Source organism: Rhamphochromis longiceps, linkage group LG10 (assembly GCF_057381845.1).
Source record: "Rhamphochromis longiceps isolate RC_006_pf linkage group LG10, R_longiceps_female_GT1.1, whole genome shotgun sequence".
In the NCBI taxonomy this organism is placed as follows: Eukaryota; Metazoa; Chordata; class Actinopteri; order Cichliformes; family Cichlidae; genus Rhamphochromis; species Rhamphochromis longiceps.
In genome coordinates, this window is record NC_140566.1 from 24,564,228 (window position 1) to 24,585,016 (window position 20,789).

Sequence of the window (20,789 nt, forward strand, 5' to 3'; positions counted from 1 at the left end):
AGTTTTTAGCGCTGACTGGCTGCTTCTCGTGTCTGCTCGCCGCTCTCCCAGAGTCCGGGAACTCGTCATGGCCAACTTTGTTAACCGGGTAACAGTCGGCATTTATTGTTGAATAAAGAATGAACGTCTCTCTTCTCAACTGTTGGTGCACGCCAAATATTGTTTACACATGTGGATAAACTAGAGCACAGACACACACACACACGCACAAACAAACAAAACAAACAACCTTTATTTATAGAGCACATTAAAAGCCTAGGCATACCAAAGTGCTTTACAGAAAAACAATAAAATAATACAGTTAAGAGCATTAATATCAAATATAATAAGAACAGCAGACAATGTTCACAGTAGAAAGCCACTAATAAAATGGACTGCAGCACATAGATTATAGCAGACCCAGTGCCGCATGATAGAGAACACCAAGAATGAAGGAATAGTAAAAAGTTAATGCAATAGGTCGCAGTTAACAGTCAGCATTTAACGGGTAGAAAAGGCAAGTTCAAAAAGATAAGTTTTAAGGCGTGCTTTAAAGGAAAAAATAGAATCAGACTCCCGAATGCCAATCGGGAGGCTGTTCCATAACTCAGGTGCAGCAAAGGCAAACGATCGATCGCCTCTAGATCGATCGCCTCTAGACACCTGTCTCTTTCTCGCACTTGTCAGAGCTGCTTGCCGTTAACATGAAGACGAAAGGGTGGATGAGAGATGCAGCAGTTTGTTGGATTGGAGCAGTTAGTCTCTGTGGATCAAGTTGGGCTTTCAATTCACGTTCAAAGGCAGCGGCTGTCTGACTCGCTCTTCAGTTGCTGGTGGGCGTGGGTGCTGAGAACTGAGGGATTCTGACACTGTGTGAATCTGTGGTCGCGTGCATATTTCTGCACACAAACTGTGCATATCTGTGTTCATGTGTGTATTGCTTGTTGGGAGAGTGTGGGATGTAGCTGAGCTGAGGGGTTTCTGGGGCTTCCAGAGCTCCTCCACTCTCCTTTGTGACAGAGGGGGAGCGGCACGAGCTCATACAGCTCCCCGCTTTTATTCCAGAGGGGAGAAGCTACTAAAGCGGCCGAGCCATGAAAGAGCCTGTTATTAAACTGCCAGCAGAAAACTAGTACCGCCAATTTCACTGTAGAAGCTATGAATCGCTTTCTTTTTAACGTGGAAAACAGCAAGATTTAAAGGTTTCATAGCAACAAATTTTGCATTTTGTTCAAAGATTTAACAAAAAACTAAAAGGAAAAGTCATGATGCCAGGGCTGGGTGTGTAGTGATTTTAAGGTTTTGCCCCTTAACCCTTTAAGACCTACCATAGAACCAAGTTCGCCAGAGCTTATATTATATTTTTACATGCTGTGGAGCCATTTTTGGGAGCATTTCAAGTTGCTATACATCAATACAACCATTATAGCCCAAACTTTAATAATATGTCTGCATTAGGTGCATAGTAATTACATAAATTGCAAAAAAGTGCAATAAACTACAAAAAAATTGAAAATCGTTTTTGTTTTTTTAACATATATTTCTAGTTAGAGAAATTTAAGAGGCTTATCCCTCAAAACTGTAAATACAAAAAAGTTACACAAACTAGTTTCCCACCACAGGAAATTTATTTTGAGTGTCTTCATAGTTTTATTTTTGAAATACACCAATTTTTATATACTGCAGGAAAAACGAAAATAAATATTATAGTGCAAATTTGCAAAATAACAGCATATGCATCAAAATAAACTATTTCCAGCAGTGCAATATGAGTCTTAAGCATCCCAGAAACGACACAGAAAGTCATAAAGTCAAACATAACTTTTTAAAACACATAACAAGTAAAACACAAGCTCATAAGGCCCCGATCGTAAAAAACTACATTTCCGCAAAATGACGTCACTTCCTGTTTCGGGCAGGTCATGCGGTCATGTGATAGTTCGCGCTGATGGACGTAGGAAGTGTTACAAACAGCTGATGGATCGGCGAAGCGTGTTTCTGGAATATCATGTTTTTGTTGCTGCAAGTGATTTTTATGCAGTTTTTGCAAAGCTATATGTGGAAGGAAACTGTGACCTAGGACAAGCTGATGGCATAAGATGTAAGTACAACTCCTCCAGTTTCATATGCAAAAAAAATTATTGCGCTAGCTTACTTGGTTGCAGAGCTACCGGGATTTAAAAATAGTTACGCAAAACAGAGCGTGCCCGCTCCGATCGGCTGTAAAGGGTTAAAATAGTGATTTTCATTATTTCACGTTAAATGGACTAACCGACTGTTAAATAATCAAGAAGATAATGGTCAAGTTAAATTGTAATAATGTATTTGCTATGTGGCTTTAAATGTTTGATTTGGCTTCATTCTTTAGATCTTCCTGCAAATTAACAATACAATAAATACAACAATGAAGTCATAGTCACAGGATGTGCGTGTGGGCTAATTTTAGACCGACTGCTTAGTGTTTTTGTCATCGCATGTGGCAGATTGTTTGCCACTTTTACCGCAACATGTCAGAACAAGTCTGGCTTTCTTCCCCTAAAATCCCCCCAGGAGCCCTTACTGCTTCACAGTTCACATGTAAGCAGGTGTGCTTCTGTCTTGTTGGTTTCGGCATGTGTATTATTACATGTGCTTTTTTAATGGTCTGACCTGTGTGTGGGTGTGAGTGTGCGCACAAGCCTCTGTTCTCAGGTGTGTTGGCCTGGTCGAGTATCAGCGTGGTGTCGTATGACCGGGTACAGGGCTCAGTTACTCCTATGCCTCTCATAGCATGCTGTAATGAGGCCATTAGATCCTGCTAATAGCTTGTAGGGTCAGTCAACTGAGAGAAAAGCTAAGGGGATCAGCTTTCCCTGGCCCTTCATCAAATTCCTCACTCAAAGGAGCCCAAAATTTTGGTCACTTTTTCTGTTTCACACTTTATCCCTTTAATCCTACTTGTTTAATTTGCTCTTTGTTCCTTTCTTACTTCATTTTCCCCTAGCTTCCTATATTTCTTCCTATTTCTTATTCATACCACACTCTCTCATTCGTCCTTTGCTTCATTTTCTCTGTTTATCCATACAGAATATCAATGATCTATGCATTCTGTGTTTTCTTAAATCGCCACTGTTCCTGCTGTTTCTCCAGATTTAATACTCTAGCTCTTTAATTGCATGCCTCATTTTTTTTTTAGCTTTTATGACTTAAACACTCTTTTAGTGTGGCTATTAGACCTCAAACTATTTCTTCAAATTTAGCACTTTTATCCCCTATATTTAAATTTGTATACAGGACTTTAGATATAAACTTAATATCTCTGTGCAGAGCGTCACAGCTGTCAAACTATATGTAAACTGTCATGATACATGCTTTACTTTTTACTTTGGCTGAGAGAATTTATTTAAAAAACATCTTGTTCATATAAGCAACAATTCTGCAGTACTCCAGCAGTGACAAACAATGGCTGATGATTACAAGTTTTTATCTCACAGTTTAGTGGTTGTCAGTGCAAGAACGAAATATATTAGTTTTTTCCCCCCCTGCAATTTCCATTATAGAAAGGAAAGGAAACAACTATAGCTCTTTCATCCCTTTTGCTGTGGATTAAGGTGTAACTTAACCAAGCAGTCCAGTCGTCACACAGTCCTGGTGTGGCTAAGGCTAAAACAGACACATGTGTTTTTTAGCACTAATAGGTGCTGCATTGCAGTTATCCTGGCTAATGCACACCTGACAAACAGCTAGCTGAAATGACCGGGTGAGATGTCTCATGTCCTCTGCAATGAAATTGGATTTTAGGCCATAGTGACCAGATACCTCACATCCAGATCACTGGAAACAAAATAATGGGAATTATTTTTCAAAATCCCAAGAATACTCAATGGGCTTCCACTACTCCAACTGTGATTATGTGGTCATAAAAACAAGGTAAACGGCAGAGTAAACATTCTCTGATTTAGTGCTGAGTCAAGGAAAAAAAAAAACTGTGAATACTAACACTGCTTTTTCCCCTAGACAACATTAGTGCAGAGCCGTCTGACCTCCTTTTGATTATGTGTGATTGAATTTATGTCAGCTGCTGTGAAAGAAAACTAGCATTTAATTCATGGGTCTTTCAACTGAATGCAAATTAGAATTGGTCAATGGGTTTTTTAATCCCTAGGTTTATAAAAATATTGGCACTTCTTTTGCAAAAGCACTTTTATAAAGGGTTCAGCCCAACCAGTGTGTGGGACAATTCATTCTTTTGTTATATTTTAAACAAGAATATGTTATGTTATTAGCTTAGTTCCCTTTAGCTTGTCTAAAACTGTGACTTGAAGGTGAGTTGAAGAGTTTTAAGTAATCAGCAGAAATCCCTGTAATTGCAACTGTAGCTGGATGGATGGGTGGATTCTATGGATCATGTGAGTTTTTGAAAATACAATGGGAATATTTTCAAGTCAAAACTTGCTGTTTGCTTGCTCATTTATGTCGACTGCCAAAAGACAAAGTCATTCGTGGTCATCATGGTCATCACCTCTATCTCAGCAGCTCGGCTTTTACCATGCACCAACTCCTAATGAGACTTGCCGCTTTGCTTTATCTCTTAAGCCAGGTGTGTCGGCCCCTGCTGCTTCCTGTGGCATCACAATGACAGCTTGGACTTTAGCAGTAAAAGATGCTCCCTTGTTCTCACTTGCAGTGTGCTTTTTTAGCGGCGACACATGCCCCTCCTCTCCCCCTCAGTGCCAGCCTTTGAGGCAAATGTCAGCTAATTAAGGGTTACACGGTCGACCTTTCTTACCCCCGCCTGGGCCTGTGCCACTCGATCTGCCAGAGAGCCAAGTCTAATGCTACAGGTTCTCCTTGTCTCCAAGAGTGTTCAACACACACAGACACAAATGCACACAAAGCCACACAGAGAGCCCAGGTCAGTGTGGCCTTTGATATGCTAAGTCCTGCTGTGCTCCTATATGCAAAAGACATAATTAGATGAGACACTAGGGATGGGTATCGAAAACCGGTTCTTGTTGAGAACCGGTTCCCACTGTTTCAATTCCTTGGAATTGTTTGCCATTTTTGCAAACGATTCCCTTATCGATTCCAGTTGCCCCGAATGACGTCACCACGTTGCGGAGCGTCATTTACCTGGCAGGAAACACGGCGCGTAAGCGGCTCAAATGCTCAAAAGTTTACGAGAACGGATGACAACAGGGCAACTTGCAATACTTGCATAGTAGATACTTCATTTAAGGGAGGAAACACTACGAATATGCAAAAGCATTTGTTCACAAAACACGTGATAACCTTAAATGAATGTCATGTTTTTAATTCCGCTCCGGACTCGTGAATCTCAACGCAGCAGCAGCGGTAACGTTTGCACGTCCTCTCCCGTTAATGCGGCAGGTAAATCATCAACTAACAGTGCATATTATGTTAGCGCGATCTGCCTTATTACAAAACCTGCCAGTCTGGCTCAGATGCTGGCAGTTCTCGCTGCAGTCTACCGGTAGCGTCTCCTTTCAGGCCAGGATAGACGAATGTCACCGAGCAGTGACTAAGTTTGTGGTAAAAGGCTTGACCCATTTGCCACAGCAGATGCCCCCAATTTTAGGTAAGTGAATGTGTTTAATTGTAGGCAGGGACATTACTGGATATTCTTGTGTAATTGCTACAGAATAATTTATGTTATGCTTTGTTATTGCTACAGAAGAATATTTATTTTATTATTTTACATTTACAATTTTTTTTCCTGGGGACCCTGTGACACCCCATTGAAGAGCTGTAGGCTGTGGATCTCTTAAGATCTCACTGTTGGGTTTGTAAGGCCATGTTACTCCTAAATTTCTATCTTGTTCAAAGAGAAGATATAAAACAAAGTTCTAAGCTAATCGACCTTAGTGTTCTCCTTTTTTAAAAAGAATCGATAAGAGAATAGATAAAGAATCGAATCGTTAAACAGAATCGAAAATGGAATCGGAATCGTGAAAATCTTATCAATACCCATCCCTATGAGACACCCACTAAAAGTGAGGATGCGCAACCCAATATGTGTAAGGTATTATTCAAACACTGATAAAACTTCATTTAGCATGGACTACTACTATACTGTTTCTGTCTCACATTATGAAATAAACCCATAGCCTGATTACAGATCACATTTTTACATGAAAAACACTCAGGTCAATTGATTGTGTTATCATGATCCGATTTAATGCAAACACAATATGCTCCTCTTAGATGTCTTCATTCAGTAAAGTTGATGTCAGAACGAATGCTGCTAGATCATCAAGCAACAGTGGAACATTTGAGGAGGGCTCTGAATATTGAATATCATTGCTCCAGTTCAAAGCATTTTAGAGCAGTGGTGATATGTTCCAGAGACAAGAGAACAGAGTGAAGTTGAGAACACAATGTACCCTTCCAGTCTTTGAATCCAGTCTGCAGCCACACCGGCACATCAGTCTCACACAGGGAGGATGGTAATTAGCAGAATATGACACTGTGCGCCACTTTTAAGTTTGTGCTTTTGTGTGTGCCTGAAGAGTTTTAGGTTTCAGTGTGTTTGCTAGAAGGCACCAAGGTGAAAAGGTGAAATGCAAAGAAGTGTGTAAGCACATAGGATATTAGGAGTAGTCCCAGTGGAGCAGACAGAGTCATGGTATGGAAAAGACAGATGACGGTGTCAAATACAGATAAATGAAAACAAGGAAAACTGGAGAATAACGATGCTTTGAACTTTAAAAATGGCCAGGAGGGAAATCATTGGACACTGAACTGTTCTTTGAAGTTGCTGATTGTCATCAGGGATCTTGGTATTGTTGCAGATGCTTTTGTCACTATAACAGTTTGGGAATCAGCAGTCAGTGTTTCTCTGTTCAAATTAATTTTCACCCTGACAGTTAACTTCCTGTAGTTCTATGGATTCTTTTTTTTTTTAGTACACGTTACCGGTACTGAGTCCTCTTGTTTTCAATGAAGAGGAGAAAAGAACACACTATATTAAAAACATAAAACTAAAAATAGGAACAAAATCTCCTAGCAAAAATAATCTGTGTGATAAATGAATATTTTTTTCCAGTTAAAAAATAAAATAATAAGATAAATAAAATGTAACGAAATTGAAACTTTCACTGGAAGCAGATTCTTTCTTTCTTTTTATGTGCTTTATTTTATTTTTTGCTCATTAAATAATCTTTTAAATGCTTTGAATACCTCATAAGAGTAGAACAGGGCTATTTATATTTAAATTACAATTTAGATCTAATTCCACAAACATACATTGCTTCAGCAGGACAGTGAGGTGTTACTGTGGTGCTTCTTGATGATAAACATCCACCAGCCACTGTTGATTACACTTGTTAAGCTGCTTATTAACACAAATGTCTCATCGCTTGGCAGCAATTAAGTTTATCTGGGCATATAGAAATGTTTAAGACGACCTGCTGAGGTTCAAAGCGGGCTTCAGAATCGGGAAGAAAGGTGATTTAAGTGACTTTGAACACGGCATGTTTGTTTGTATTAGACAGGTTGGTGTTTTCTCACACAACCTTCTATAGTGTGTACAGAGAATATCTGAAAAAGAGAAAAATATCCAGCGAGCCACAGTTCTCTGACTGAAAATGCCTTGTTGATTCCAGAAGTCAGAGGAGATTGGCTAGACTGCTTCAAGCTAACAGGCAGGCTCAAATAGCCACTTGTTAAACCAAGGTATGAAGAATCTGTGAGCACACAGGTCAAACCTTGTAGCAGTTGGACAAGAGCACACTGAGCATCACTCCTGTCAACTAAGAAAATAATTCTGAGGCCACAGTTCACATAGGATCACCAGAATTGGACAATAGGTGATTGGAAAAACGGTGAGGAGTCTCGTGATCAGATCTCAGTTCAGTATGCCATCTTGGATGGGAGGTTTGCCTCATGGATGGCAAATTTGCAGCAACTCCATAGTCCAGTACTAATCAGCTATAAAGTGCCTAGTAAGTGCACGTTGGGTTAAAAAACATGTAAAAATGTCGCGCCCCCCCCCCCCCCCCCAAAAAAAAAAAAAAAAAAAAAACGTGGTAGAAAATAGGAGAAAAACAAGGACATGGTGCGGAGAAGCTGTGACTTTTGAAAGGGTCTCGGCCCACACCTGCCACTCTTCTCAGGTTTCAGGTTTCTGCTCCCACAGTTTAACCTGACGCCCCCGTTCTCTCATAAATGGTTAAGATTCATTTGTGTTCATCACACAGCGAATGTAAGAGATCACCATTTTAAAGTTTCCTTATTAAATATTGTTTTTTGCTTAAGTGAAATGATTCAAAAGAACTGCATGCCAGTCAGCTGTACATTCACCTCCTTTTTTAAGCAGATATAAGGCCTTTTTAGGATAAAGAAGAGAAGAATTAAGTAATTAATATGAGTAATCTCAGCTCCTTGGCAGAGATGACAGTGCCACCTACAGAAACTCAAACGTCACCAGCAGCAAATAAGACATCAGAGTACCACCCACGCTGTTTTATTCACAGGTGAACTGCGGGAATTGCTATGCACACCAGAGCCTTGTGCGCTTATCACAGTGGATGACGCAACACACCAACGTTTCAGATTTCACAGATTACTACTTTAAAGAAGACCTTATCACACAATTCCCCTGATTGCACTAAAATGACAACAGCTTCAAAGTTATAGCCTTAGTTGGATAAAATGTTTAATGTGAATGTGAAAGCGTTCTTATAATTGTGATTTTGATGCATTTGAAACTTGTAAGCTTTCATTCTCCGGATTGGATCTCGAGCATCATAGTCATTTTCTAAGGTGTCTGTTCAACAAGTAATCAGTACTTTGATCCACTGTTTATTTAAGAAACACTGTTTTTTTTTTTAAATCATTTTGATTATTTTGGGGTTTGCAAATCCCAATCATGCTTCTTCTACAAATTGTGCTGCATATCTGCACAATCACTTTGTGATTTACAAACACAAATCTGATTCCGATTTGTGATATCCAAAGATTAATTTTACTGTATTCTCTGTGTCCCTTTTCAGAGACATCAAACCTGACAACATACTACTAGATGAACATGGTAAGATGCCCTGTTTCTTTATATTTTTTTATTAATTAATTAATTTCAGTGTCAGTGAATGAAATTTCCATCAAAAAGACTCACCGTTAAAAATTCAACACTTCAACTGCATCTAACTAAGAATTTCACCCAACTTCTAACCTCTGGGTTGCACAATTGCACAGATCAAAGTAGCTGCAATGCACAGAGACAGCTTTCACATTTACTGACTAGATAGGTCTTGCAACACAAAGCAGCACAAAGCGGGAAAATGCCTCTTACCAGAGAAGGCCTGCACAAGTGAAATCTTATGTTTTGTCCAAACTGTCAGTTTGAGTTGGCTGAAGCTGTGTGACATTTAAGCAAAGCTTTTTTTCTTTCTCTCTGAACCATGGGATGAAATAAAATGGAGCGATGTAACGGGGAGTGGAAAACAAGGTTATATTCATCATGTCTTCTCCATGTGCGAAAAGAGAAACTTAGAATTCTTGTGTGTGTGTCAGAAGGATGGAATTATCGATAGAGTTTCATAACGGGTTTTAGTGTCAGCTCTCGATTCAGTAAGTAGACGATGTTTTATTATTCTGTATTCTTCACTGTGAAGAAAAGAATGGGAATTGTTCTTATGTAAGAACGGCAAAAATAAGCTTGAATTCCAAATGTTGTTATACGAGGGAAGACTCAGTCATGACACTATGACACACAGTCGCTTAAAGTTCAGGGATTTAATCTAGAAGCATAAGTAGATAGCTGCGAAAGAGTCTGGAGACAACATTTCAAATGCAGCATCGTCCAGGTGGATGTTATTGTGAGGTATATTCTTGACAAATGGGTTGCATAGTTGTGGATTGTGAGAACAGGTCCTACTAAAGGATATCAGGCTCTGGTGCCAACTTAGTGGATTTTTTCATCTGACACTTTGGTCAGATAATTAACCTGCTGAAGGCCAGTTTGTTGGGCTCTGGTAGTGCTCCTCCTGTTCCTCGTACAAAAAAGCAGATTCTGATCCTGCTGCTGGGTTGATGGTAAATGGCCTGTATTTGTATAGCGCTTTACTAGTCCCTAAGGACCCCAAAGCACTTTACACATTCAGTCATCAACCCATTCACACACAGGTGATGGCAAGCTACCACAGCCGCCCTGGGGCACACTGACGGAGGCGAGGCTGAGACATTGGCGCCACCGGGCCCTCTGACTACCACCAGCAGGCAACGGGTGAAGTGTCTTGCCCAAGAACACAATGACCGAGACTGTCGGAGCCAAGACTCGAACCGGCAACCTTCCAATTACAAGACAAGCTGCCAACTCTCGAGCCACGATCACACGATGGCCTTTTGTGGCCCTGTCCAGCTCTCTATGTTTGAAAGCACCCATCTTTATATCTTCACCACTTTTTAAACTGTCCTTAGAGACACAACAAACCTTCTTGTGAAGAATGTGATGGGTGTGCAATTTTGAAAGATTTGGACTATCTGTGCAACCTGAACGGGCTACAGGTACCACTCGTACACAAGTAAAAACATGGCATTATTAACAAAAAACGATCTTATTTATGCATTGATTATATTTTTATTATTATATCATATTTATTTGCACTTGTCTTTTAAGGTCATGCTAGTTTGTTTGTCATATTCCTGTTTTCTCTGTTTCACCGTGTTACAGGACTGCAAATGCATCAATTGCTCTGCAGTAGGTTTTAAATCTAACTTAACAGGGACACGACTTTAAGGTGTTTTTGTTGGTTATCATTATAGCAAAGGCTGTCTAGCAGTGCACTGCTGATATTTAAATCAGTGCATAACTAATTCACTAACTAGACTGGAGAATTATTTCCTTTGTTTTAAAAAGCCGCCTCACATCAAAGTGTCCGTTTTGTTCATATACTGCAGTGTAGTGCACACATGCACAGACACACACCCCTAAACTCCTTAGATATCAGAGGGCATGGGGCAGCTGCTCAAGAGAGCCAAGGGGATATGTGGGATGGCAGCCCTGCTGTCACAACAGGCAGACAAAGAAAGACAGACAGAGAAAGAGCGTGAGGCGAGGATACGACACAAAGGAGGAAAGTGATGAACACACATTTCTGAAAAGATTTATCAAAGGAGAAAAAATGCAACAGACAGACAGAGATGCATAAGGAAAGAACAGAGATAAAAGCGAAAAGCAGAGAGAAAGAGCATTTGAGGGAGGGGGGAGGCAGCATTGACAGCTCCTGCCTTATTTCCACAGGACAACAGACGTTCACTTGTGGTTCCTGCCTGTAAGTGTGTGTGTCCTTTAAAACTCACTAAGCACTTCTCTCCTCGTCATGCATTCTGCCCACACTCTTGTTTTTTTTTCCCTGCATAGACCTTTAGTTTACCTCTTCACTGAAGTCTAAAACAGCATGAGGTGTCAGAGGGGGGTAGCAAGCTGTTTGCTTCTGCATTTTGAAAGCTGGAATTGACCTGTGCTCCTGTATCCCTCTGGGAGCTGCTTCATATAGAGAAAAACAATTTACTCGTGCACATGTGACGTTGCTTTGTTAAACAGCATAGCGCTTAGGATGCTGAGTGAAGCTCCAGGAGGGCCAGGTCTATTTTATCCTCTGTGAGATTATATGCACCTTTCCTACGAAAACGAACACACAGCACATTAAAAGAATATTGTGATTGAAACCACGGGTCTCTTCTCCACGACTTAACAAACACTGATAATTGCATCTGCATACGTATGGCACGTCAGCTCACATCTGACTCATAAAAGGTAGCATGCGATCGTTCTGTTTTAGAGAAAGCAGGGAGCTTTCAAGCTAACACACACCTGCAAGCTAAAATAGTAATGACTTCCATGTGTGTGTCAACTAGCAATTTTCACAGCATGAAAAACTATCACTTGAAATTGAAATTGGTGTTCTGGAATACTGGCTTTTACCTTAATGAGGAACATTAATGATTAGTATGCTTGAGGTTACTTTAACAGTCTCTACATGTGTTGAGTGAAGGCAAAGCATGTCTTCATTAAAACAATTAGATATGCTTTATTTTTTCATTATTTCACCATTATGATTTGACAGCTCAAGTGCTTCTTGTTCATTGTGGTATTATGTGGCATAAATCAGATTGCACAACAGCGTTTCGGCACACGGGGATTTGAAAGGTGGAAAAGGTGGCACCTGATTGCAGAGTTTACACACTGCGGTGAGACAACCCGACACCAATGTCACAAACAAAGATTATTACACTAGCGAGATACTGACTGAGAAAAGCTTATTTCAGCAGACTTCAATCCATGGTCTTTGTTTTGGCATTACCTCAACAACAGCTCACAGATCAAAAAGATTATGAATATTAACACATTAATTCCAAATATTTCTGATGCAGAACAAAATCCTTTTTGGCTCAAATGCTTTCAGTGTAATAATATTAATATAAAAAAGACTGAAACGAGGCACCAGTGCTGATTTAGTTGAGGCTCTAGACAGTTTTATTAGGAAAAAAGAGAGATGCACTGTGTTATGCTGTTTAAATAACACTTAAGAATAAACTGTAGGGGTAGTTTTCTTTCAGTCCTCAGATGGGCATTGCAACTGAAAAGAGTCATTGGTTAAAAGTGTATTAATGAAGAAATCTCTGGTTGCTTACATCTCACATGTAGTGCACAATTTGCTGGATGATGTCACTTTTTGGGAAAAATTCAGACTTTATGCTGTATGGCCCTGCAGTAAGTGTTAATACATATAACTGTGGCTACAAAAATGGATCCAAGAAATTGATTTGGGTGCATGTTGTGAGGTATTGGTAATGAAAGCCATACTAAAAATAGAAGAGCTATGCAGCAGCAGGATATGGCCTAAGCAAAGCTTGACAGTTGTCGTGGTAATCCCATAAAACACATTAGATAACTAAGCCACCAGGCCTCCTGCTGAACCATTGTTCAGTGGCCACTTAAACACTCACAAGCAGGGACAGTGGGAATGGTACTTTAAAATAAAAAGAATCACCCAGGGATCCACTTCAGCTTAAGTCATAATGCACCCCACGAGTCAAGAGCCGCTACTTTATTAAATCCATCCACTGTAACTGGCAAGTATTCCATGGATGCCCAACTGTTGTGACGCACCTCTTATGAGGTATTCAAAGCAATTCATTAAAATCCTGCCGCTTAACAAGATCAACAATAGGGAGTTGATTGGTGATTTGAGAAAAAAAAGGTACTCATACAAATACAAATACACACTCCACTGTTAAATCAATGTATACTACATTGCCAAGTGTATTCACTTATTCATCCCAATCATTAAATTCAGCAGTTCCAACCACTTTCATGGCCACGGGTGTATAAGATCAACTACTGAGGCATGCAGACGGCTTCTACAAATATTTGTGAAAGAATGGGTCGCTCTCAGGAGCTCAGTGAATTGTAGCATGGTACCGTGACATGATGCCACCTGTGCAACAAGTCCAGTCGTGAAATTTCCTTGCTGCTAAATATTCCACAGTCAGCGGTTAGCGGTATTATAGCAAAGGGAGTGAGAGCAACAGCAACTCAGCCACGAAGTGTTAGGCCACATAAAATCATGGAGAAAGTCAGCGGATGCTGAGGGACACACAGGTCACCAGCTTTCTGCAGAGTCAATCACTAAAGACCTCCGAACTTCGTACAGCTTTCAAATTAACTCACTCACTCATCATGGAATTGGTTTCCATGTCTGAGCACCTGCATCCAAGCCTTACAACATCAAGCGCAATGCAAAAAAGTCTAACGCAGCAGTGTAAGTGTAAGCAGTGGAGACGTGTTTTCTGGAGTGACAAATCATGCTTTTCCTTCTGGAAGCCTAATGGACGAGTCTGGGTTTGGCAACTGCCAGGGGAATGGTAATTGTTTAACTGCAGGGTGCCAAGTGTAAAGTTTGGTGGAGGGGTGATTATGGTGTAGGGTTGTTTTTTAGGAGTTGGGCTCACCCCAGTTTGGGGATGGTCCCTTCCTGTTCCAACATGGCTGTGCACCAGTGCACAAAGCAAGGTTCATAAAAACATGGATAAGCAAGTTTGGTGTGGGAGAACATGACTAGACTGCACAGAGTCCTCATCTCAGTCTGATAGAACGCCTTTGGGATGAATCAGAGTGGAGACTGCAGGCCAGGCCTTCTCACCATCATCAGTTTATGACTGATATTAAACCCTATGGATTGAGAACAAGATGTCAATCAAGTTCAAATGCATGTGATGGCAGACGAGTGAATACTTGGCAATGTAGTGTATGTGAAGTGGGGTAAGCTGAGCTCTTTGAGGTTCCTGGGTTTTTCTATATCACAGAGAACTTGTCATTGTCATCGCACTTCTCCATTGTTGTAAACAAAGCTCAGAAAAGACTGTAGTTAAGACAGGAAACGTAGAAAGCGAAAGTCCTTCGCCAAGTTATTGTAAACTTCTGCAGGAGAAGGATCTAAATCCCCAAACTCGTGCATAGCTCAAAGCTAGAAGGCTCTGCATCTTTTGATTAATGCTATTAACACAGTAATATCAGTGAGGTGTCTGCATAGTGCCAAAACAATGTCATCCACAGCCTGTTCACCCTGCTGCCACCATCGTCCCTGTTGATCGAGAAGTTTCTGCTAATTCTTTCCTCAGGCTATGAGACTGAGCTGAATTCATTCTCCACATTTCATCACTTATAATATGCAGCATTTTGAGGACAGCTGTCTTTTTCTTCTCACTCCTGCGGTCTAAATTTCCTGTCTAAATCTGTCTCCTGTAAAGCAAAAACAGATGAAAACATAGAGAGATAATTTCTAACTGCTGATCTATTTTAGGTATACAGGGGTCTTGGACTTTTCCAAGCTGTGCTAGGGTGAGAGGTGTGGTATACCATGGACAGTTTGCCTGTCCACCACAGGTTTAACAGAGAGACACATACAACCACAAATACTCACATTCATACCCACAGCCAAATTAGGGACACCACTTGCCCTAACATGCAGACTTACAAACATGCAGACATACAGAACGGCCACATCCGTCCTCAAGCTTCAAATCAGGAACCTTCTTTCTGGGAGGTGACGGTGCTAACCACCATGATACTCACAGGAAAATAGGCGGAAACACAAAGAAAAACAATAAAGCCTTACTCGTACTCAAGCATCATTTGAGTGTCAACTGCTGTTTAAGCTCTGCTACACAGCTGTCACAGTGATCCAACTTCATTAACAGAGCTCCTTTGATAATAACAGAAAACCAAATATTCGTCCATGTGCTTTAGAAAAGTCACACACCAGTACCTGAAAATACTTCAGACTGCAAAAAAGCAGCAAAAGAAATGGGAATTAATAGAAAAATACATGTTAAACTTCTTGGTTTTATAACACACTATATCAGTATCTGTGTGCATAGCAAACCCTGCAGTATGTGTTATATTGCAATGCAATATGACACAGGTCAGTTGTCAAGAATGAGACATTTGAGGTAACAAAATCTCTCTGTTCTTTAGGGCACGTCCATCTAACAGACTTCAACATCGCAGCCATTGTAAAAGACGACCTCAAAGCAACATCCATTGCTGGAACCAAACCATACATGGGTAAGAAAATGACATTTTGACAAGAAAAGGCTACTGGAATTGAAACGGTTTGAAACTCTGCCCTTTAATCTTAAGAAATCAACACAATAAATCTTCCTCAGCTTTCGGTGAAGTGGACTTCCACCGCTGGATGTTCCAAAGGCTGCTTCAATTTTCAGTTAGAAAAAGAATTGTGCAAATGCTGTTGCAGGGTTGGCTCTGAGATTGAGGCGGTAGTTTTAAAAAGAACAAAAACTCTTTAGTTTCAAAAATATTTAAATTATACTTTCATAAAATATTTAAATACACATGAAAAAGAGATGAAAGATGGATAGTTCACAGAGCTTGACTGAGTGAATTTACATCTGTCACTTTAATAAATTATTAATAAAAACTACATCCAATAAATAAAACTTTATTTTAAGGTGAACTTTGGATGTTAAAGCTACATTTGTATTTTTTGATGGGACCAAAAAAAACCCCAAAAATATTTGTAGTTAATATATATGTAAATATATATGTAGTGCATTATTGAGTCTTTATTGCATACTGTAAGAATCATATAATAAAATTAAATAAAGGACTTGCTTTCACTTGTTTCCAGCACATCTTCAGTTTTGTCCTTATCGTGAGTCTTAAATAAGACTTATGTGGATTCAGCTCCAAAGAGATCAGATAGGTTGAATAGGATTTGAGGCCAGTATGAATGATGACCATGCATTTGGATGTGTTTGCGTGCATGCTTAAAGGGGACATGTGAATTGTGAGCTTTTTTGTTTTCCTTTTCCCTTAAAAATTGTGCATTCAGGTTAGAAAATGACCTTGGAACAATGTGCGACCAGACTCCAGGTGAATTCTCTACAGTATAATAGATAATTCATGGCTGCTCTGGGGAAAAAAAGAACCCTTCCTCCCCTTCTCTAAGAACCTTTAGTAGATAAGCTACACTTTTTCCATTTCAGCAAGAAGGCAGAGCAAACCTAAAGGAGAGGTGGGGGATTTGTGTGAGAGCCTGCATGTTTCTGAGTATAGTTCCTCACAGTCCTGCGTGTAATATAGATAAAGATCCGCAGACGAAACGGTAAGAGATTAGCCACAGAAGGCTTTTCTACTGACTATTTAAAATCACAGATGACTAGATGATTCGCTTCCACAGAAGAATAAAAAAAGCAGTTTTATTTGTTTAATTGGATGTTTTTCTTAATCTGTTATTCATTACAGAGATAATCTGATATAATATAGTTCAAAGAGCATGTCAAAATATTTATTTTACCCCTGGGAAAAAGAATGAAATTGATGCTTTCCATCACTGAACCCTAAAAAAAATACTCAACAGAAAATGACTTAATCTCTTTTGTGCACAAGCAACCAAGGCACCGTGTACTAGACAACTTAAATGACATGTACAGATGTTACGCCTGTGGGTATGTTGATACAGATGCTACGCCTGTTTTAAATTAGTCTTTAATTAAGTTACCTAACCTGAACCCTCTGAGAAAAAAGACCAGGAATCATTATTTTATCTGCAAGAGAATATTGACCTAAAGATTGGTAATTGTGTAAAAAAAAAAAAGTAACAAATAAATACATCCAAGTATATAATTTACTGAACTCATTATTATTATTATTAAAGAAAAAGTAAAGAAAGAAAGAAAGAAAAAAGGAAGTGTTGAAAAAGATACAGGTACAACAAAATGATAACAGTTAAGATGATGACACTTACGTTACCTCACTTGACCACTGTTTGAGATCGAGTACAAAAGTGCTACCATGCAAAGAATTGTTAGCCTAGCAAGAGTGAAATACCTTTCCCAGTATATATGTTCTTAAGTATATAGGCTAAAAAAGATTTACATTACATTTTCTTAATTATTAGATGCTACTACAATAAACTGATTACTTCCAAAGTCACTTCTGTTTGAGTAGGTTAAAATGACTTGTTTTTTATTGTTACCATTTTACCCACCAAGTAGGCTGTTGTAGCACTCTGACTTCTTGCATTAAAATGAATAGTCTTGGAACAAAAGGTGCTCTGTGTCTTCCAAACACATTGACCCTACGATCCAACGTCAGAGTCTCGACTCATCACGTGAATCAGGCACTGATCCGACACCTCAAACAGCTGGGGAACGAGAAGCTCAAAACAAGAGCCCATAGCAGAATAGGCTGTTTGACATTGGCAGAAACGATTTGGGACAAAAGGTTTTCATGGTGGTAACTCTGCTGGTCAACCCACAAAATGCATTATTTAAGGCAGGGGTGGGCAATTCCAGGCCTCAAGGGCCAGTGTCCTGCAGGTTTTAGACATTTCCTTGATCTAACGCAGCTGATTTAAATGGCTAAATGACCTCCTCAACATGTCTTGAAGTTCTCCAGAGGCCTGGTAATGAGCTAATCATTTGATTCAGCTGTATTGACCCAGGGTAATATCTAAAACCTGCAGGACACCGGCCCTTGAGGCTTGGAGTTCCCCACCCCTAAAAAAGGGGAAATAAACAGGCTTTCCAATGGTAGAAGATTTATTGCCAATAAGCATTGTCACAGCAATGAAAATGATCAACCAAATCTTTTTTGTGCTAAGTTTATTTATCAAACAATTCAAGTACAGATGAAAAAAATGCTACAATATCCCTGGCCTCCCCCTATTTCATGTCTGGAGGAATCCTACAGTTAAAATAAACCCATCCAAACAGCCCGAGAGAAGGGAATGAAAAAACATTAATAACACAAGATGTCATAAAGTGTTATAATGCATTATTTATGTTGTACAATATTTTTTTGTCCATCAGCGCCTGAGCTCTTTCAGTCCTTTGAGGGGTCCCACCCCGGCTACTCCTTCTCTGTTGACTGGTGGTCACTGGGGATTACGGCCTATGAGCTACTAAGAGGACAGGTAATTTAGACACATACGGAGTACACCACAATGTCTACATTCAATTCAATTCAATTCAATTTTATTTATATAGCGCCAAATCACAACAAAAGTTGCCTCAAGGCGCTTCATAGATACATCACAGATTACTTCTGTGCGGTCTGACACACTTAGCTGCATTCAATAATGCATAGGACGCTGAGTGCTAGAAAAATCCTGTTAGTAGGAGTTTAGACAGCCTCTACAAAACAAAAGGAAGATGAAGTTATAATTGAATCTTATGTTTAAGCTGACCTTACTGGGATAGATGTTTAATCGTTTAGTCGTGGTGCGAGACCAATCGCTGCAGAAGAGTGAGAAAATCGAATCGGAGTTATTCAGAGAGCCATATAATTGGAATTGATTTTCAAAATGATATTTATTTATCTTGTGCACTTCCCACCTGGAGAGTTTAGTTCTGATGTCATGGAAGCAAACACAGGACATGATCTTTTTCCTCGGTCCTCCTACTCCATTAGGCTGAGTATTATTAGAGCAGTGTGTTTGTTGCGGACTCAAATCCAACTGCAGCTGCATAATTTCTTCTCATATTTTAGGAGAATTACATAAACTACAGTAACCTCCCTCTGCAATGACAAGGATTCTAAGTCTTTGAAACTTATGGGAAACTGTCATGAACTTTTACTGAAATTTTCTCTTCTCACACATCTATGTATCTTTAACTGTTCAAAGTTATTAGATCTCGTCAATGTTATGGATTTTTTGGGACTTGACACCTCTTTTTAGTAAGGTCTCACTATTCCCAGGAGGCCTGAAAGGGTCAGGTATGATGGAGTCTTTTTTTAGAACACTATGACCTGACCGTCTTCTGTTTGGTGTCATCAGTTTGTCTCTGTAGAGGCTTCAAGGACAGTCCAGGTGCTTCTTGACAGTGTAGAAACTCACTCTGTTCTCTTATCTGGAGCACTGGAACAGGAGGGGGTATAGGAAAACACCCTTTGGAAGGATAAACTGCCTTCCTTCCTTCATACCAGCTGCAACATATAATAATAATAATAATAACAATAATAACAATAATAACAATAATAATAATAATGGATTGGATTTATATAGCGCTTTTCAAGGCACCCAAAGCGCTTTACAATACCACTATTCATTCACTCTCACATTCATACACTGGTGGAGGCAAGCTACAGTTGCCTCCACCAGGCAACTGTAGCTTGTGTGCTTCTATCGCTTCTTCTCGATATGAAGTGTGTCCGTGATAAGTGCATCTATATTTTATACTTTATATTTGAGTCTTCTGTAAGATTATTTCTGCATGAGGAAAATCTGTTCTCACAATATTTCCAGAACAATCACTTTCCACTCCCCTTTATATAAAAAAAAGCATTCTGTCCTCTTTCTGACCTTAGAGCTGCGTCTTCACTCGGCTGTAATATCTTCTTTCTAACCCTTCCATTACCTTCTCTGAATTTTTTGTCCTTTATCTGACCTCAAAAAGAGACATATTCTTGCTGCCTTCATCATCCCACAAAGCTGTGTCCTCTGCTTTTACAACCATCACTTATTCAGCAGATTATTAATACCTAGAAATGACATAGCTTCACTTCTCTAGTCTTTGGGTAGTTCCTTTAGTTATCTCCCCTACTTTCTTTTATTCCTCTCTCTGCACATCACCTTTACCAAGACAATATATTTTCACCTCTTCCCTCTGTCTCCTCTGGGTTTTAACACGTTTTTCATTTGACTGACGCGCTCGAACATCATCCATAAAGCAAAAGTCAGTTTCTGGGTGTTGAAAACTGGTCTGTTGGATGTGACAAAATTATTTGCCTGTTATGTACTTTCAGGTATCTTTTCAACTTCCATTCTCTCTCTTAAACTCCTGCCACTTTTTAATTATAATATATTACTCATAATATTGTAATAATTGAATTCAATCTTAACTTTCCCCCTGGGTTTGACCATTGGTTGAATGCTGAGAGTGCTAAATAGGTCACAGTTACTTAGCCTGTATTTCTCCAGCCTCAATTTTTTGCTAACTAGTAGCTGAGCAGTAGTAAATTTTGAAGACTGACACACAAACCTTAGCACTGCAGCCAGTGCATTTAATAAAAAAAATGCAGATTTTTCTTTGAAAGCACATGGCCTCCGGTTCCAGTTTGTAAAAGTACAGGTGATCACAGCAATCAGCTAGGGACCAAAGTAATCACAAGGAGGTTTTTGCCAATCAGTTTGGCAATACACATTTTTCCCCCGTGACGGTGGTTGCTGGTCTCGAGGCCTCTGTGACTGGAGCTTTAGCAATTGATTTCCCAGTGACAGTCTCAGGTTGTCATGTCAGTAACACCATATCCCCTCACCTGTCTTTTTCTCTACTTTCCT

At 39.7% G+C, this 20,789-nt stretch overlaps 1 protein-coding gene across 2 annotated transcripts in view; it reads left to right on the forward strand.

Moving 5' to 3' along the window:
* Window positions 1-20,789, forward strand: part of stk32a (serine/threonine kinase 32A) — a 70,851-nt gene that overhangs the window by 33,933 nt on the left and 16,129 nt on the right. For both annotated transcript variants that reach the window (XM_085421073.1, XM_085421074.1), the window contains exons 6-8: window positions 8,973-9,010; window positions 15,461-15,550; window positions 18,319-18,422. In XM_085421073.1, the coding sequence (XP_085277199.1) occupies window positions 8,973-9,010; window positions 15,461-15,550; window positions 18,319-18,422 (232 nt within the window). The remainder of the gene's footprint in view (window positions 1-8,972; window positions 9,011-15,460; window positions 15,551-18,318; window positions 18,423-20,789) is intronic.